General features: G+C 42.8%; 1 protein-coding gene across 1 annotated transcript; it reads left to right on the plus strand.

The window, feature by feature from the left end:
- The first annotated feature begins 251 nt into the window (after nt 1-251).
- On the plus strand, nt 252-10,447 carry LOC137342523 (gap junction beta-4 protein-like). Its single transcript, XM_068006455.1, has 2 exons — nt 252-337; nt 7,147-10,447. Exon 2 carries the CDS (start codon nt 7,172-7,174, stop codon nt 7,970-7,972), a length of 801 nt encoding a protein of 266 aa, XP_067862556.1. The 5' UTR covers nt 252-337; nt 7,147-7,171; the 3' UTR covers nt 7,973-10,447.
- The last annotated feature ends 10,808 nt before the right edge of the window (nt 10,448-21,255 follow it).

Here is a 21,255-nt window from a genome sequence, read left to right on the forward strand (position 1 = left end):
CATCCTCTAGGAGATTGGGTGACTTTAAGTATTGGATATCAGGCTAATGTTATTCTTCTTGAGAAAATATTCACTTAATATTGTAATTATTTTATATTCTTCTGTGTCAACCCTACTGTCATCTTTTAGAATTCTAACTTTCTGTCTACTTTTTTCACACAGGTGTGCTGTCATTCCTAAAGCAAGCCCCACCCACAGCTCCCTGTCAAGACACGACAAAAGGCAGATTCCGTCTCAAAGGGAGTATTTCACACAGACACATGAGAACTGAGTTTGACAGACTTTCAAGGTAGAGCTGTGAATTGTTGGAAAACATCTGTTGGTCTTACTTCTGCAGGTACGTTTCTCCTCATATGTTGAAAGATATTTCAAAATGTTTCAAGCTAAATAAAAGGAAAATGCAAAGAGCCTCATCGTGAATTCTTAAAAATGAGCTTTCAGGGAAAAAAATTCACAGATTAAAATGGGGCTTTGAGGTTTTGATGAAAATCAGATGCAGCTTTGTTGTGAATTGTTCTTTGTCAAAAAAGGTATAAACTGTTTAAACCTTAATTATCGGTTTAAAGGAGGGTATATGACTGATTAACTCAGCACTCAACACATAAACTCAGTGGATTATAATAGTTCCGCTTGTAGGAGTCCAGTGAACACTGCACATCACAGGAGCAGATACTGTGGACAGGATCTGTACTCACTGTCCTTTGCTATCCCTTTCCAAATAATCTCTTTATATGCATTTGAAAAATTGAATATGAAGAGAGAAAAGCTCATGCACATTAGTTGGTCTAAATGATGTTTGTGAAAGGCAAGTAGAATGACAAAAACCTGACAGACACCTTAAAGCATTATCCCCATTAGGATGTGAATGTGCTTGATGTGTAACATTTTTTGTGTTTGGGAAAGGAACTACAGTGGAGCCTGTCTCATTAATAAAGCTGTAGGAATGAATTGTCGTCAATCCAAATGTTCTTCTGATTGAATTTTGAATCCTGTCATTTGAATTACAGGTTAAATTGCATGTTTGACCAATGGGGGCTTTGTTCTGTCACAGAAAATTGATGCTTATTCTGATACCAAGAATAACTTGTTTTACCCTTGAGGGATTTCTCTGCACGATGACCTATCATATCAGTGGTGCCTGTGAAACTGTACCAAATTTATGGTCCATCTCTGCCCCAGCCCCTGCTCTGATTAATGGTTTCCTCCAGTCACACCAGAAACAAGTTGGAATCTGGCTAAATGACCATATTACTAGCGAAGACAGTCAGTTGAGTTAAAACAAGAATTTGTCTTTCAGAGAAAGCTTGCCTTGCCCAAAGCCAGAGGGCATAGCAAACTGTGAGGCAGAATACAGAAGACTACTGGAGGACATGTACAGCCTGAGGGAATGGGCAGATATGTGGCAAATATAGCTCAAGATGTGATGCAGTCCACTTTGAGACAAAGAACAGGGAATGGAAATGTAACTTAAATAGTAAAACTCTTAATGGAGTGGAGGAGCAGAGAGATATACGGTAGAAAAACGCAAACCTTTAAAAGCAGATTTACAGGTGAAAATGTCATAAAAAGAGAAATTGCGATTGAAGACTTTATAGAAAAAAACAAGGAGGTGATTGTTGATCACAGATTTCTTTCTTTATTTTATGTGATTTTTGATAAGGTAAATCTATTTTGCTTTGTGTGACTTCAGCCAGCTGCGTCTCTGGGAGGTCTTTGTGATAATCCTTTCCTTTTGTGGCCACGTCAGTCTGAAAATGAATAAGATTCATAGCTGGCCGCGTTTAAATTAGACCTTGTCATTGGGAAATGTCTATCCTGAATGGATTTTCATTATTATTTCAGTTATACAAAATATAAACCATTGTTTGTGTCCATGTGTCAGCCATGTCTCAGTGGCTGGCTCTCTCGTCTCTGAGTCGGAAGGTTGTGGGTTTCAAGACCCACTCCAGAGACTTGAGCACAAAATCTAGGCTGACACTCCAGTGCAGTATTGTAGGGAGTGCTGCACTGTCGGAGGTGCAGTCATTCAGATGACATGTTAAACCAAGGCCCCACTAGCCCTGTCAGGTGGACATAAAGGTCACATGGCACTATTTCCAAGAAGAGCATGGGAGTTCTCCCTGGTGTCCTGGTCAACATTTATCCCTCAACTAACATCACTAAAACAGATTATCTGGTCATTATCACATTGCTGTTTGTGGGACCTTGTTGTGTGCAAATTGATTGCTGCATTTCCTACATTACAACAGCAAATACACTTCAAAAAGTCAGAGGGGGGGGAGAGATCGCGGGGGTGGGGAGAGATCACAGGGGCTCGGCCGATCGCGGGGAGGGAGAGATTGCCGCAGAAGATTTGCTTAGGGGGCCGGGGGGAAGCACTCCTGCTCCTCGTGGCCCACAAGCAGGTAAAGCACTTACCTGCTGAAGCTGGCAATAAAAAACTGCACTGCTCATCCCTACAAGTACTGAGCACCAGAAGATTAACTTTAGAAACAATGGGACCAACATTCTGATCTGTGCTGATTTTAGCAAGAAGGTAGATTGGAGTTTAAAGTGGTGGAGTGTTCGTAGAGAACGTTGATGGATTCCCCATCTGTGTTTGGTGCTGCTCTGAGAATTCCTACCCCTCCAAAAATGCATGGAAGTAAATGAGTCCGCAATACCATATTGCAGCTCCAACAGCCTCTATTGGAAAGCAGACCCACTTAGGTCTGTATTCCATACAACTCCGCAGTGAGACATAGCATGCTGGATTTCCACCCTGGACCAGCTAGCTACCCCTTCCTCCTGAGCTCCCCATGTTTCATCTTGTGCTTCCTCTTCAGTATCGTTATATTTTCCCACAGTGCATAACTGTACTGGTACCTGCCTTAAGTAGGGTCAGTGATAGGTGGTGCTCTTCAAGAGCCATCTGAGCTCTCCTTGCTCTGTGAGGAGAGCAGATAGAAGATATCTATTTGCGCGTGTGCTGTTATTAGATGAACAATCAGTGTGTATGGATATGTGAGTGTAACATATCAAGCAAGTCATACCAGTAGTTCTGTATACCTGTCCATTCTCCACCATCCCAACACTTTCCGGACTCTTTGTCCTGAATAAGTCAACTGTGCCTTCCTCGTATGGAGTGAAAAGTTTCATGCCATAGGCTTTGCCATCTGTTCCGCACTGTGCTACTACTGACCATCTCCCCCCACCCCACCCCCACCCCCACCCTCCAATAAGGACACTACCAAAATTCTCTGCCAAGCAGTCACAGTATACTGTAAAGGCAAAGGAGAAGAGCTCAGTGTGTCCCTTTCAGTAATGAGCTAAATTGTGGTTCTCTCTTTGCACCAGCTGCAGTAAAACTTTTGCATTGGTGTAAGAACATAAGAACATAAGAACTAGGAGCAGGAGTAGGCCAATCGGCCCCTCGAGCCTGCTCCGCCATTCAATAAGATCATGGCTGATCTGGTCCTAACCTCAAATCTAAAATCATGTCCAATTTCCTGCCCGCTCCCCGTAACCCCTAATTCCCTTTACTTCTAGGAAACTGTCTATTTCTGTTTTAAATTTATTTAATGATGTAGCTTCCACAGCTTCCTGGGGCAGCAAATTCCACAGACCAACCACCCTCTGAGTGAAGAAGTTTCTCCTCATCTCAGTTTTGAAAGAGCAGCCCCTTATTCTAAGATTATGCCCCCTCGTTCTAGTTTCACCCATCCTTGGGAACATCCTTACCGCATCCACCCGATCAAGCTCCTTCACAATCTTATATGTTTCAATAAGATCGCCTCTCATTCTTCTGAACTCCAATGAGTAGAGTCCCAATCTACTCAACCTCTCCTCATATGTCCGCCCCCTCATCCCCAGGATTAACCGAGTGAACCTTCTTTGTACTGCCTCGAGAGCAAGTATGTCTTTTCTTAAGTATGGACACCAAAACTGTATGCAGTATTCCAGGTGCGGTCTCACCAATACCTTATATAACTGCAGCAATACCTCCCTGTTTTTATATTCTATCCCCCTAGCAATAAAAGCCAACATTCCGTTGGCCTTCTTGATCACCTGCTGCACCTGCATACTAACCTTTTGATTTTCTTGCACTAGGACCCCCAGATCCCTTTATACTGCAGTACTTTCCAGTTTCTCGCCATTGAGATAATAACTTGCTCTCCGATTTTTCCTGCCAAAGTGCATAACCTCACATTTTCCAACATTGTCTGAAGCAGCTTGTTTTCTCACCCAGGCAGGTGTTTCTGGTACCTTGGAATGAGCAGAACCCAACAGCCACTTTTGAGTTGTGAAGTTCATGCTGGTAAATGGGGGGAAGGATTGCAGACTGAGTGATTCTGGTGACAGGTTAGAATGGCTCAAATTTTTATTGCCAACCAGTTATTATTGCCATGAGCTTCTAAGATAGTGATAGATTGCAAGCTCACAGCAGTGGCATTAAATTAGAGAAGATTAGAATGTGACCTTCAAAGTGGACAATCACTGCCTTTATAGATATGGAATCTTGAGCTGTTTAGTTTGCGATCAGGAGTTTCTACAACCTAAATTCATGACTTTTAAATTTATCTTTAAATGGCCACAGTTTTCTGCAGAGCTGTTAAGTTCCAGGAAGAAACTTCATTAAGATTATTAGTTTCATCAACATCCTCATTCCACAATAACAAATTCAGATGTTAAGTGTTGAAGTTACTGCTTCCACGCTTTGCTGACTTTGCATGAATCTGCTGAATCTTAGACATCTGCACAAAGCTAGTATAGAAGGCAGCCCATCTGGCCAAAAAACGATGCATCACTTCGGGATTTTAAAAAAAGGAGGCGGGGAGATTTGGGATATTTTGCAAAGATTGTCAGAAAATCTCAAAAACAGGACTCGCCAAAGATCAGCAAGGCTCGACATACCCCTTTTGCCCAGAGTACCAAATGGAGCCACTCAGTGATTCATGCTCAAGCTGCATTCTCTGAATTCCTGTGGATAAACATTTTCTATCCTGGCCAAAAAATTTTCTGCACAGATAGTGGCGTGTTGGGGCATCAATCCTATCTTAAACTTCTTTTATAGTGGAGCTGTTTTTGTTCAGATTCTAAGAGGCAAATGCCTGCAAGGCTGCTCCCAAAGTTTGCACCACTAAATCCAAGTGTCTTATCCAGGCAGCAGAATTTTACACCCAGTTCTTTGTGGACATCTCGGGTTCTGTCACTTGGGATATTGGAGCCGGATTTAATAGTGTATGCTCAGATTCCAGGCTCATGGACAATGGTCTCCCAGAATCCAAACTAAAACAGTTCCAATTAAATTACAAAGAACTTACCGCGTAGGATGAAAGATAGCTGGCACGTTGGACTGCCTCATGACGAAGGCGTCGTGACTGCTCCCAGGTGCGATGCATGTGGTCGCACACCAGCTACATGTTGAGGGAGTGGAAGCCCTTTCGGTTGACGAAGACAGCCGAGTTGATGTGCGGGGCACGCAGGACAATATGTGTGCAGTCCACGGCACCCTGCACCATGGGGAAGCCAGCAATGCGGGCGAACCCCCGTGCTCACTTTTTCTGATTGTCTCTGTCGAGAGGGGAGTTGATGAACTTGTTCCTCATCTGGTACAGAGCATCTGTGACCTCCCTGATGCAGCAGTGCACTGCATACTGCAAGATGTTGCACATGTCGTCAGCAGAGGCCTGAAATGCTCCTGAGCCATAGAAATTCAGCTCCATGGTGACTTTCACAGCCACAGTCAATGCTGTCCTCGCCCTGCTCTGAGGCTGCAGTTGTGGCCGCACCAGTTGACAGATCTCAGTGACGGCTTCCTTGGTGAACCTCAGGCATCAGATGCAATCCTCCTCGGTCATGTTGAGGTAAGAGAATTGATTCCCTGAAGGCCCTCATTGGGTAGGGCCTCCTGCTCAGTGCCCTGCGCCTCCTTGTCCTCCGTCTCCTCGTAGCTTGACCTGCTGGGCATGGCCTCTCTATATGCTCCCAGTCATGCTCAAAGCCCAACGGGAGCCTTAGCAGACCGCCCATGGTTGGCAGGAATGTTATTTCATCAGGGTTGTAACTTTCCGACCTGTAAGGCAATACCTGGCAAAGCTCTCTCAAAAGTAGCGTAGGAACTCTCAATAAGAATAGAGAGCTTTAAAAAACATTTCCTACTCCTCCAGCAGCCAGAAGCAATAATCCAGCAACTAACCTGCAACACCTGCATGGCCCTTTAAATAGCGCTGGTGGGGGGGTCCTTCAGGCACTGTAAGAAACGTTTAGATGGTCGGGGATAAGACTGTGCGTTGAGTTGAGTGTTAAGGTCCAAAATTGTGTGTATCACTTTAAATCAGCTTTGCACACTGATTTCAGCCATTTTCTCCCTTCTTTACATGCTTCCAGCGTTCGGGATTAGCGCATGCGCTAACTCCTATACCAAGATGGCGTCTGGCGCACGTCACGCAGGAAACGTGCGTGCGCGTCCAAGATGCCATCTTGGATGTCGGAGGGGCCCTCTAGCGCCGAAACAACGGGCACTACATGGCCCAATTTCGCGCCCTATATATCTATATGCTCTTTGGGTAGATTTTAACTTTGACTTCAATGGAAAGGAAATTGGGCGGGCTGATCCACTACCGCCAATTTTTTGACCAGCGGTGAAACTTCAAATGCACCCCTTTAAGTGATTGGAAACTGCAATTTGGCATTCCACTTAATGTCGGAAATTGGTAACTTCTGCCCATGATAAACAACTGATTTAATGCACATAGCTGTTTCTAGATACACTAAACCATCGGAAGCAGTACTGTCATCCAGAAACAGGAACCTTTTTACTTTCGCTAATTGCAACAGAAGGAAAAAGAGAAATCAGATTCTTAGAGAAGAAAAGCTTTTCAAAATTCAACCCAGTTTTATCATTTTGTCCCAAAAAGGTTGCCGATCAAACTCTTATCAGGACAACCCTGCAAAGATAGCTCCCATAAGATTGCTTTCCCTTCATATGCATGACTGAACACTCTCCTTGGGAAATAAAGAATATAATTGACCACCAAAGAACTCTACCATTTTGAAGTATTGCCATTTCTTCGAACTTAATTTGTTTTGAAGCTTCTTTATCTGCAATGGTTTTCAAGTTGCTTTCTATCTACTATTAGTTGATTGTATTTTGTTCCCTTTCAGGCATTAGTGAAGACTTTCAGGCAAAATGAACTGGGCTTTCCTTCAAGGCCTGCTCAGTGGGGTGAATAAATATTCCACAGGATTCGGCAGGATCTGGCTGTCCGTTCTCTTCCTCTTCCGAGTGATGGTCTATGTAGTGGCGGCAGAAAGAGTGTGGGGTGATGACCAAAGAGACTTTGAATGCAACACCAAGCAGCCTGGATGTGAAAATGTCTGCTTTGACTATTACTTCCCTGTCTCCCACATCCGACTGTGGGCTTTGCAGCTCATATTTGTCTCCACACCATCCCTGCTGGTGGTCATGCATGTAGCTTACAGAGAAGAAAGGGAGAGGAAGAACAAGAAAAAACACGGGGCCACCTGTCATACACTCTACAATGACACAGGGAAGAAGAAAGGAGGACTGTGGTGGACTTACATAATCAGCCTTGTATTTAAAGCAGGAATTGATAGTGGGTTCCTGTACGCACTTTATAGCATCTATGAAAACTTTGATTTACCTCGCCTTGTTAAGTGCCAGCTGGACCCATGCCCCAACACTGTGGATTGCTTCATCGCCAGACCGACTGAGAAAAAGATCTTCACTATTTTTATGGTTGTCACTGCAGCCTTGTGTATTCTTATAAACATTTGTGAGTTTATGTACCTTGTAAGTAAGAGAATCGTGGCAGATTGCTGTACCCCAGCCAAACGAAGACACACAAATCAGTCCACAAAGGCATCAACCGCCTTATTTGAGAAATCATCTGACGCAACCTTGAGTTCAGAAAACAAGTCTTTCTCCGGAAACCAAAATCCAAACGTTGTCATTCACTTGAATTCATGAAACTTCCATCAGTAAGCAGGTCAAAAGTTACTTTCATTTGAATGTACAGAAGTAATCGAACCTTAGGTACAGCGATGGTGATCCACATTACTTGCAGACTATTTTTCTTCACCTGATATAAATAAACTAGACCTCAACAAACCTGCAAACCATTCTCGGGCAGGCACCATCTTTTATGAAGATATTCCAGTTTTTGCTAAAAAAAAAGTCAGATTCAGGAAGGTCTTCACATCATCTCATCTCCACGTTCTGCCCCAAGGCAAACTAACTTGCTGTGTCACCTACCACAACATTTGATTAGTGGGTGGAAGTGTGTTTGAAGTCTGATTAAATTCAATCTGGCCATATTTTGTTTTGGTCAGTAGATCCATGCTAACTCTTTACTACGGCAAAGGGTTCCAATACCAGAGGGACATAAATTAAAATGTAGGAAGCTCGGCAGAGTAAGAAGGAAAATTAAGTGAAACATTTTCACTACAGGGCTTAGGGAATAAGTTACCAGGGAAGGCCATTGAAGTGGACAATATAACTGAATTAAGAGACAAGTGCCAGGCAATGACCATCTCCAGCAAGAGAGAGTCTAACCGCCCTCCTTTGACATTCAGTGGCATTACCATCGCCAAATGCCCCACCATCAACATCCTGGGGTCGCCATTGATCAGAAACTCAACTGGACCAGCCACATAAATGCACCCAGTGGCTACTAGAGCAGGTTAGAGGCTGGGCATTCTGCAGCGAGTGACTCACCTCTTGACTCCCCAAAGCTTTTCCACCACCTACAAGGCACAAGTCAGGAGTGTGATGGAAGACTCTCCACTTGCCTGGATGGGTGCAGCTGCAATAACACTCAAAGAATCTCAACACCATCCAGGACAAAGCAGTTCACTTGATCAGCAGCCCATCCACCACCTTAAACATCCACTCCCTCCACCACTGGTGTACCGTGGCTCCAGTGTGTACTTTCCACAGGATGCAGGACGGCAACTCACCAAGGCTTCTTCGACAGCACCTCCCAAACCCATGACCTCTATCACCTAGAAGGGCAAGTGCAACAGGTGCATGGGAACAACATCACCTCCAAGTTCCCCTCCAAGTCACACACCATCCTGACTTGGACATATATCAGCATTCCTTCGTGATTGCTGGGTCAAAATTCTGGAATTTCCTACCTAACAGTACTGTGAGAGCACTTTCAGCACATGGACTGCAGCAGTTGAAGAAGGAGGCTCACCATCACATTCTCAAGGGCAGCTAGGCATAGGCAATAAATGCCGGCCTTGCTAGCGATGCCCATACCCCAAGAATGAATTAATAAAAAGTTGGATACATTTCCAGAACGAGAAGCATTTGAGGAATATTGTGATTAGGTGCTTTGTTCGGGTTGATCAATGATAAAGGGCCCGGCTGGTCATAGTTTAAGTTCTTATGTGGTTTCAAATAGCTTATAGTCACAGATGTGGGAGCAAAGACCAGTGGCTGGTAGAGTGAACACACAAACCACATGATCTTGAAGTCAACTTCCGCTATGTAATATCTTTGTAATGGACAGCAATGGGGGCGTTACAGGTAGAAGCTTTGTAAAGTCCGACCTAGCAGTGAAATATGTGGAAAGGAAAAATATGTTTGCCAACTCTTGGGGTTCTGTCGGAATCTTTATTTCCTTAAGTGCTGCCAAAATTTGTTACGTATTTCATCAACAGAACTCCAAAAAAATTTTGTTGGAATAAAATGTTTTTCTTGTACTCTTTCAATTAAGGACCTTCAGAACTGAATTGCTGCTGATTTTATTAAGATTAAAATGCCATGCTCATAGTTACTGTAAAAGTTGGGGTTTAAATCACACCTTCATGTTTTTAAGTTCTTTGATTAGAATCATAGAATCATAGAAGTTTACAACATGGAAACAGGCCCTACGGCCCAACATGTCCATGTCGCCCAGTTTATACCACTACGCCAGTCCCAATTGCCTGCACTTGGCCCATATCCCTCGATACCCATCTTACCCATGTAACTGTCCAAATGCTTTTTAAAAGACAAAATTGTACCTGCCTCTACTATTGCCTCTGGCAGCTCGTTCCAGACACTCACCACCCTTTGAGTGAAAAAATTGCCCCTCTGGACCCTTTTGTATCTCTCCCCTCTCACCTTAAATCTATGCCCCCTCATTATAGACTCCCCTACCTTTGGGAAAAGATTTTGACTATCTACCTTATCTATGCCCCTCATTATTTTATAGACTTCTATAAGATCACCTCTAAACCTCCTACTCTCCAGGGAAAAAAGTCTCAGTCTATCCAACCTCTCCCTATAAGTCAAACCATCAAGTCCCGGTAACATCCTAGTAAATCTTTTCTGCACTCTTTCCAGTTTAATAATATCCTTTCTATAATAGGGTGATCAGAACTGTACACAGTATTCCAAGTGTGGCCTTACTAATGTCTTGTACAACTTCAACAAGACATCCCAACTCCTGTATTCAATGTTCTGACCAATGAAACCAAGCATGCTGAATGCCTTCTTCACCACCCTATCCACCTGTGACTCCACTTTCAAGGAGCTATGAACCTGTACTCCTAGATCTCTTTGTTCTATAACTCTCCCCAACGCCCTACCATTAACGGAGTAGGTCCTGGTCCGATTCGATCTACCAAAATGCATCACCTCACATTTATCTAAATTAAACTCCATCTGCCATTCATCGGCCCACTGGCCCAATTTATCAAGATCCCATTGCAATCCTAGATAACCTTCTTCACTGTCCACAATGCCACCAATCTTGGTGTCATCTGCAAACTTATTAACCATGCCTCCTAAATTCTCATCCAAATCATTAATATAAATAACAAATAACAGCGGACCCAGCACCGATCCCTGAGGCACACCGCTGGTCACAGGCCTCCAATTTGAAAAACAACCCTCTACAACCACCCTCTGTCTTCTGTCGTCAATCCAATTTTGTATCCAATTGGCTACCTCACCTTGGATCCCGTGAGATTTAACCTTATGTAACAACCTACCATGCGGTACCTTGTCAAAGGCTTTGCTAAAGTCCATGTAGACCACGTCTACTGCACAGCCCTCATCTATCTTCTTGGTTACCCCTTCAAAAAACTCAATCAAATTCGTGAGACATGATTTTCCACTCACAAAACCATGCTGACTGTTCCTAATCAGTCCCTGCCTCTCCAAATGCCTGTAGATCCTGTCTCTCAGAATACCCTCTAACAACTTACCCACTACAGATGTCAGGCTCACCGGTCTGTAGTTCCCAGGCTTTTCCCTGCCGCCCTTCTTAAACAAAGGCACAACATTTTCTACCCTCCAATCTTCAGGCACCTCACCTGTAGCTGTCGATGATTCAAATATCTCTGCTAGGGGACCCGCAATTTCCTCCCTAACCTCCCATAACGTCCTGGGATACATTTCATCAGGTCCCGGAGATTTATCTACCTTGATACGCATTAAGACTTCCAGCACCTCCCTCTCTGTAATATGTACACTCCTCAAGACATCACTATTTATTTCCCCAAGTTCCCTAACATCCATGCCTTTCTCAACCGTAAATACCGATGTGAAATATTCATTTAGGATCTCACCCATCTCTTGTGGTTCCGCACATAGATGACCTTGTTGATCCTTAAGAGGCCCTACTCTCTCCCTAGTTTCTCTTTTGCCCTTTATGTATTTGTAGAAGCTCTTTGGATTCTAGAGGTGCAACTATACAGTTATGACTGGCGGAGGATATACTGAAATGGTGGTTGTAAATTGGAAGGTGACCAGTTTGGCTGATATCACGATGTACTGCTGAAATGTTGACACTATTGGAGCTCTTTGGACAGCTCCTGCAAGCAGTAATTCATAGAATCCTTAAGAGGCCCCCTCTGAACATTTCATTGTGTGACTTCCTTGTGTGCTCTTTCAGTGGCATTTCCCCACATCCAAGTTCATAGAATAGTAACCCCCCACCCCGCCAAAGCTTTCTGAGGCAGCCCATCAGGAGCTGACTGCATTGTTGTTTCAATCTGAATCCAACACCAAATTTTAGATTTCTTTAACTGTGCAAAAATTGTTTCCAGCTGCTGGTGTCATCTGTTGCTGCAAACGTCTGGCAGAGGTGCTGCTTACATATCCAAAGCAGTCGTATTTTGGTTGATCCAAATCAGGCAGGTTTGGATTTGACTATCGTGTTGGAGCTATCCCCTAGCAATAACCCATCCCTTTACAAGACTCTTGAGCATGACCCTGAAGACTGAAGCCAATTGTAGCACCCCCAGCCGCCACTTTCCACTAAGATCAGTTAACTCACCACAGATCAGGAAGGTCTGTGTCGCGCAGTGTTAGGCCATGAGGTGCATCTAGTTACTAAGCCATTAGAACAATGCAGATTATGGGGCGATATAATAGAAATGTTTAGAATTATGAACAGATAGGACAAGATAGAAGCAGACTGTTTCCAGTAGTTGAGGGGTCAAGAATGAGGGGCCATAGATACAAGGTTAAATGCAAGAGATTTTAAAAAAGAGGGTAGGAGAAATTCTTCACACAGAGAGTTGTGAGGCTTTGGAATTCATTTGCAGGGTTAGTGGTTGAGGCACAAACTATGTTAACATTTAAGATTAGATTAGATAGATGGATGAAGAAAAAGGGATTGAAGGGATATGGGAACAGGGTGGGTAAATGTGATTTGGACTATTTGCTTGTGTTGAGGGTAAACACTGACATGGATTGGTTGGGTCGAATGGCCTGTTTCCATGTTGTAATTTTTATATACTTCTATGTATTACACTTATATTTATGTGTTCAACTGGCATTGGATTCTCATGGTTTACTTTCAAATATCAACATGGATCTTAAATTAATTTATTCTAGATAGTAGGGGTTGGTATAACTTGGTTTTGCAGTGCATTTTATTCCTTCGCTTATAGAATGTGATGCTGAAACAGCTTGGTGTATGTCCCACAATCCAAGGTCAAGCTATTTTGCCACATGGAGACAGTCACAAAGTCTAAATTTTATTTGATCACTTAAACATTTCATTGATTAGTGGTTCTCAATGAACCTTTATTCACTGCCATACATAATGGACATACATACTATGCATAATGAGTGCCCTTGCTGTATATATATATATGGAATATACATACTGTACATCCATGCATTATATATGTAACATGCATAATATACACATGCACGCAACTACATACATAGTTCCTTTTAGCACAGCTGCACGTTTTATTGAGGGAAATATAGCTTTAGTTTAGGGTCTTATGTATCAGTGCACAGTGTAATGTCTGAAAAAGTTGGTGAAAAGTCTACCAGGTTACACTGAAAATCTATGTGGACTGTTATTCTGGTGTCAACGTTTTAAAATGTTGTTAAGATTCCACCTGGGGAAAACTTACTGACTTTTTACTGAGGTGAAGTCATTGCAGTGTGAACGAGAATATTATATTCATATTGTGTTCACGCTGGAGTTAAATTCTTTGGGTAATCGGATTCCCCTTGCTGAAGGAACTAACTTAGGGCTTTTTGCACATTAAAGGGACACACTCATCTGGTAAAATAACTTGCAAGATGAACTTATCAGTTCAGCAACTCAACAGCTCGCACAATGACTGACAAAGATTGCATTTTACAAAGGTTTAATTGTATCCACTGAAATATGGAGCTCTGTGGTGGAGTGAATGGAACAGGCTATTCCTTGTTCCTACCTGTACCAGGAACTGAACCTGAGGCAATAACGCACCTTTAAACAATGCATTCTTCCTTTGTTTACAGTACCAGTAAATGGCTTAATTTATTAAAAATATCACTCTTTTTGTAAGCCTTGTTTCACAATATTTTGTATACGCCATATTAAAGACTTAAGATTCCCAAGTGTGTTATTTAATGACATTTTGTCTTTCATACTTCTCAAGCACTGTTCAATACTTGCCATTATTTTAATCTAATTAAAGCAGTGCGTAGAAGGGGTTCAGTATTTCTAGATTATAAATCATGTTCATTTAGAGCAAAGCCAGTTCCATGAAGTCATTGTACAGTCAAATTAACTTTAACAACCAGTTCACTGGATTGCAGTTTAATTATATTCCATTGACAAGTTGAAGGACAAATTCCAAAAACTAGTCGATAAATTAATCATTGAATTTTTCCCATTAAAAAAACAACTGTTACTGCTTACATGGTGCACATAAATCAGAGGCTAAAATAATCGACAGACTTTGAAGCAGACTCTTATCAGGAATTCTGGCTTTGCAAATACTTCAGCTGTCTGGAATGCAACATTTCTTGACTAATGTATTATAGACCAATCAAAATATGTTGACAGTTTTTACAATTTTTAAATTAACAGAACAGGGAACAATAAACAATATGTACATCAGCATCAATTACAATCTCAAATTAGATTTGTCTTTTTCCAAATGTAGTGATCCATCACAGGAGTCACCGGGGATTACTGAAATAGTCCAGTGAGGGATGGATCTTGGGGTTCTCTCTCTATACTCCGGTTGGGGAAGGAAGGACCAACACAGATAAATATAATTCCCACTATGTCCCAACATATGCTGGGTATTTGGACATCAGCAATGTCAGTCTTGGCTCAGTAGTAGCATTCTTGCCTGTGAGTTATGGGTTCAAGTCCTGCTCCAGAGACATCAGTGCAGTCCTGAGGGAGTACTGCACAGTCGGAGGTGCCGTCTTTTGTATGAGATATAAAGCCGAGGCCCTGTCTGACACCTCAGGTGGATGTTAAAGATCTATTTTGACAGTTACATGGGTAAGATGGGTATAGAGGGATATGGGCCAAGTGCAGGCAATTGGGACTAGCTTAGTGGTATAAACTGGGCGACATGGACATGTTGGGCCGAAGGGCCTATTTCCATGTTGTAAACTTCTATGATTCTATGATTCTATAAGAGCAGGAAAGTTCTTCTGGTGTCCTGGCCAATATTTATCTCTCAACCAACATCACTAAAACAGATTGTCTAGTCATTATCTCATTGCTGTGTATGGGAACTTGCTGTGTGCAAATTGGCTGCCATGTTTCCCTACATTACAAAGGGACTACACTTCAAAAGTATTTAATTGGCTGTAAAGCTCTGTGGTATGTCCTAAGATCGTGAAAGACGCTATATGAATGCAAGCTTTTTCTTTCTATCACCGGTGTTGGAGGGAGTCCTGTCAGTCCCAAGGAGCAGTACTTTCAGAAAGGGAGACTGTTTTTTACCCATTAATCTGCGTCCAATCTGTCTGACTGGACAAGTTATCAAAACATTGCCTTCACGAGGTTTGTATATAGTGCCTGGCATACAGTATACAGGAGATTAACTAAACCAACCCACACCCAGCCCTGAGGAGACTTTTACTGGGAGCTGCAAATTCAATGTGTGGCTGAGGCTCCTGCTCCCCTCTGGCCTCTCCAATATGTACCAGGTACAGTTGAACTCCAGTAATGGAGTTGCAGCAGGGCGCATAGCTACAGGATATTTAACCAATTGGTTCCTAATAGATACAGATATGCCTGTAGAACAGATGTCTGCCCATTTCTTTTAGTTTCAGTTACAAATTTAAGCTTATGGAAATAGTTTCAACCAAAGGCAATTTAAAGTAAAAGCTCTTGTTTTGGAAGCTGTAGCAAATCTTACAAACATTGCACTCTTGTATAACCCTCTGTTGTCAATAAACGCAGATAAAGAGACTAAAAACTGGATATTGAATTCTCACTTAGTATCAATGTGAATTTCACAAATCTGCCACAGTCCCACTCCAGAGACTTGAGCACAAAATCTAGACTGACACTTCACTACTGCATTGTAGCAGGCACCATCTTTCTGATGAAACGTTAAACTGAGGCCTCGACTGCCCTCACATTGGATGTATAAGATCCAATGGTACCATTTCAAAGAAGAGCAGGGGATTTCTCCCCGGTGTCCTGGCCAATATTTATCTCTCAACCAACAACTAAACATGGTTGTTACCACATTGGCCCAAATCTTGCTGAAAAAATAACGACGAGTTCGTGATGCACGCCATTGTTAACGCGCAAATCGGCCAGCATGTTCAGGTGAAGAAGAGATATGCCATGAGTTGTGAATCACCATAACTTGCTGTTCCATTTACGCTGCTCCACCATTTGCTTCACACAAACGGCATCTCACTATCAACCTCCCCGTTATTTTTAAGAACTTGCTGGATTTGCACATTAAACTCGAATTAAACTCGCCGCAGAAAGTTAAAGTTTGTACTTAATAGCGCATCTACTCTTTGAACTACTTGATAATTGTTAATGCAATGCCAATCAATCTCTTCGACCCAGGAAGGGAACTATTTAGTCTCATTCCTGCATGTAGTAAATTTTTATTTGTGATTTCAAAAATGTTAAATTCTTAATTGTTTTCTTACTTTTCCTTTCTGACTCTTTTCTCTCTCTCTCTCTCTCTCTTAATCCACTCTTTCTTTCCCTTTATTTCTAATTCACTTACTCTAATTCTCCTTCCTTCTCCGTTGTTCCTCTGTTTCTTTCTCAATTCTTAAATCTCATTGGTTAAGGAGATACACTGTTTCTCCCATCGTTCCCTTAAAGTCCCAGAAGCCCTGTTGCCGTCGCCATGCCGTTATCAGCTCGTACTTCCAGCAACTTACAGGGCAAAAAATTTTCGAGCTGAAGGTTGCAGCAAAAAGTCTAATTAATGGCGTAAGCCCCAAGATGCCCCATTCCAGGAAGGTTTGGGCCATTGCTGTTTGCGGGACCTTGCTGTGCGCAAATTGGCTGCCGCGTTCCTACATTACAACAGTGACTAAACTACAAAAATAATTCAGGTTGCGAAAGGCACTATATAAATGCAGGTCTTTCTTTTTCACTGGTACATACTGGAAATCTGGTGCCTTGGCATTACCCGGAGCAGAAGTCTGAGGCGTGCTGTGCTCCCATTGTCTGCACAGTGATACGATGCTGAGGGATTGCACACTAATCACAAGCAAGTCTCGCTGATGCCCCAGTTCTCATGCCGAAATATTTAAAAGAGCACATAACACCGTAATCTGGTATTTGTGCCGACTTTGCTCTTTCTTCCCTCTGCATCCTGCAGGTCCATCACAGCACGGGCAGCACAGAAGGAGGAAGATGATGGTGATAATGAAGAAGATGATGCGAACCAAGCCATCTAGGAGACATAGCTGCATGATGCTACTATCTCTTAGGACAGCAGCACACGCCAAGCCTGCGGCCATACCCCTCGCAGCATTATGCCAGTGGAAAGTGGGAGGCAGCACCAAGCTGCCCAGCAGCAAGCAGACATGAGACAAGGGCCACCACAATCCCATGACCCTTCTATAAAGCATGAGGAGCCAACAATCTTCAGCGATTTCTGGCATTCAGGTGGTACTTAGAAGGTGCGCTAGAATAGATGATAGAAAAGTATGTATAGTCACATAGGGGAAGCACAGTGTTAGGAAAGAGTAGGGAGATTGCGTGTACTTTGCAATTATTGTACTAAAATAGACTGCATTGGCATGGCAATTTGTTACTCATAAAGGTGACAGTCATACAGGAAGGGTGCACTTATTTGGTGCTGACTCATTCACTCAGGCATGTCATATATGGGCAAAGACAGCAGATATGTTGTCACGTTGTAGGATGGGTAGTGGTTTGAGGGATTATCCCTTTATTCGCAAGTGTGGGAGAAAGAGGTCAGGCTGTGGTGTCAAAGGTGGATTATGTTACACAAAAAAAAAAGGCTTCAGAGATGTTCTGTGTTCTGATGCTCCATGCAGCAGTCACTGAGAACTCCTCTGAGTGCTGGTCTTCCGAATAATCGGCTCTGTGTGGTTCTGGTTCTAACTGAGCAAGGACCTCCTCGTCCTTCCAGAAGTGCAAAGTTGTGATGGTCAGAGAAGGCAAAAACCATTCTTGATACTCCATCTGGAACATATGGCAGTGTCCCTCCCGATCTGTCCAAACAGCGAAAATGTGCTTTCAACACCTGATAGTTCTTTCAGTTACCAGTCTATTAGAGACATGTGCCTTATTGTATCTTTCCTCGGGACACTCTGATTGGGGTCATTAGCTATGGGAGCAGGGTAGACTTTATCACCCAGAAGCCATCGTTGATTTGATTCTCTTCCTTGAAGAGGTCAGGGAGGGCTGAATTACGAAGAATGAAGACATCAGAGCAATCCCTGCATGTCGAGCACCTACCTGCCGATGCCTGAGAACAACTGTGTCTACCTGCTCCAGGTCAGCAATGAGGCTCTTGCGGAGCGTAGCCATCTGCTACTGACGATCCGGATTCTTTCCCCTCAGTCTGGTTCAGTAATAACTGAAGTCGAATACATTTTAAAGTTCAGCACAACTTTAATAGCAGGGTTCTTAGTCTGCAGCATTGATTTGGACTCCTGATAGAGTCCCTCTATGCTGGCAGAGCAAGAACAAAAACATACAGAAATCCACACGTTTTTATACAAATCAATAGGGTTGGAACATACTTAACGAGGGTCAACACCAATCATAAGCCGGGCACAGGTTGCCATGCGAGGTTACATTATTTCCGGCCAATCATAAATCGTCCATGTGCTGATCATGCTGCTGTTAGACATCAAAGGGGATACTTCCTCACCTTCCAACTTGGAATGTTCTTCCCTGTCCCTTCTGTTCCTTATCTCCCAACCTGGAATGTCTTTCAACTTTGGCTAAGCTCGTTACCTATATTGATCTGCCATAAACATGGAGACATTCAGACCAGTCCTTGAATCACATCAAAGACTCTACATTGATAAGACAATGCAGGCCTGCTGACTAAGCAAACATATGTCCCAGCAGGAGGGCCAGGCCACTTGTATCAATCTCAGTTACTAACTAATTAATCCTTTCTAACCATTTTGCATTCTGCTTCTTTGCCACGTAGGCATTTTAATATTTTACTGAAAACTGACCACGTAGGGATTCTCACTACAAGGACACCTGCAGTCAACCTCCAACATGGGCCGCACTGCCACTGGGAGTCAAGGTCACCACCGCCCTTGAATTTTTATGCCTCTTACTTATTCCAGGATAGCACTACAGTATCAGCTGATGGTCCTGCTCACAGATGTATCAAATAGGAGATACATCAATTAACATGATCAGCATTTTCATTTCCTTTCCTTTCCCACTGAAGAGCAACAGGAGCATGGCACAACTGCCCAGTGGGACCACAGTGCAGTTCCCAAATTACAAAGGTCCATTGGCAGCTGTATGGCCATGTGGCCAGCAGCTTCCTGTTCACACTCTGCCACTACCACTTGACTCTACCTGTTCACTCGGTCTCAGCTGGTGCTCCCTCCTGAAGCTCGCTACCTTCATCCTTGAGCATCTGTGTCGCCGTACCAATGCTTGCAAACACTGGTGAGAGGAGCACAAGATGTTGTGAGGTGCTGCCTTATTCTCGACCACTAAAAGTGCTTGAGACAAAGTTTGCATTGCACAATACTGTATGATGTTTGTATGATGGTGTTGATGTGTCACAAGTGAGAGGAGGCACTTCTACGTTCCACTGTAACACCAGCTGTTTTGACATGAATATTCTGTATTGTGTTTCTGGAGTTGTTTTATTACTTTTCTTTTGTCGACACTTGGGAGACAACCAGGTGCAGTTAAAACATCAACTTTTGTTTGTCAAGCTAACACAACAGATATTGATTAAACAAACTGCTTAGAACAATTGGCATTAACTCATCAAAACAAAGTCACAGATATAATAAATGAAAATGAAAACAGGAAATGCTGGAAATACACAGCAGGTCAAGTAGCATCTGTGGAGTGAGAAACAGAGTTAACGTTTCAGGTCGATGATCATTCATCAGAAACATTTACTCTGTTTCTCTCTCCACAGATGCTGCCTGACCTGTTCATTGTTTCCAGCATTTTTTGTTATTTCAGATTTCCAGCATTCGCAATATTTAGTTTTCATTATATGAAAATGTTCATTTACCGACTTCAATTACACAACTGAAGGCACATGAGCGAAGTTACTGCCTCTTGCTTTATCCAAGTCTTTCATTTCTAGATGTAGCTTTAAGTGATATTTTACCTCATAGTTCCTTCCATACCAGAGGTACAAACTACAATTTTACAAACTTAATATGGATTATAATACCTTTCAAAGCTTAAAAGGGAGGTAGAAGTATATGGCAGCTTTACCTAAAGATATATATGAGCAGACTGCTCCACCTGGCCAGAGGAAGGGGATTAATGGTGATGCCCAAAAATCGAAAACTTAGGAAAAGGTTAAAATAACTTTTCTTGTTTTCCAAAAATCTCTGCAACGGCACTTATTAATATTACCAAAGAACCTCTGCTTATATAACATGTCTAAATTTATCCACTGGGGGCTGTGGTAATGCTGTGTGGGCTGGTGAGCATCAAGATGTGCTCCTCATGGCATGGAATCCCACCATAGGTATTTAAATTATGGGACTTCCCGCTGACCCTACATACTCTGGTGGCCCTTGGGATTGCTGCCTGCAGATTTCCGGCACTACTTTCTGCAAATCAAAGCATTCTTTTCCTTGGGGTAACTGACTTTTGGATGTTAGGACAGGGAGTCCCCAGGGCTGTGTCAATATTCACAAGGGTTCTCCAGAATGTGTAACAGGGTGCCCAGGAACGTGCCGGGTTGCCAACGCTGGTTGGATGTATTCCTGGAGGTTTCAGCACATGACCTCCCGCCTCCGACTGACCTTCTCTCGCCATTGGTCACCTGACACGTCCATTCTTATGGGGCATTGCCTTCCCACACCCATTGGAAAGTAAACAGACTCTTCATTCCCCGACTGGGTGATTCGTCACTGTTAGTCAAAAAATTTTTTATCCCATCTCCAATATTTTTGGAACTAATAAATGAAAGTGTTCAAAGAAAATGAAAGAAAAACACAATTTTTTTTAATGTCACATTGATTTTTCTCTCGGGTTGCTCCAGGACAATCCTGGAGGGGTGGTGGCAAAACGTTGGGTGTGCTCATATTCACAAGGGATGCTAGGAGTGTGACAATATTCACAAGGAGGTGGCGAAGAGTATATCAATGTTTGCAACAAGTCCCCGCATAGCAAAGTTTGAAAACTATTGCTCATACACTCCTCTCCATACACCACTTCCTCCTGCACTTAATTGATTCTTCCATAGAGAGCTGATCTTTGCACCTATTCTTCTGTGAAATTTAACCCTAGTTTCCAGCCTCTGTAAAGCTAATTTGGCTCTTGATAATTTGTTGGATGGGTAGTCCTTGAAAGTTTATAAGGTCTACAG

The sequence above is a fragment of the Heptranchias perlo genome, chromosome 26 (genome assembly GCF_035084215.1).
Source record: "Heptranchias perlo isolate sHepPer1 chromosome 26, sHepPer1.hap1, whole genome shotgun sequence".
Lineage (NCBI taxonomy): Eukaryota > Metazoa > Chordata > Chondrichthyes > Hexanchiformes > Hexanchidae > Heptranchias > Heptranchias perlo.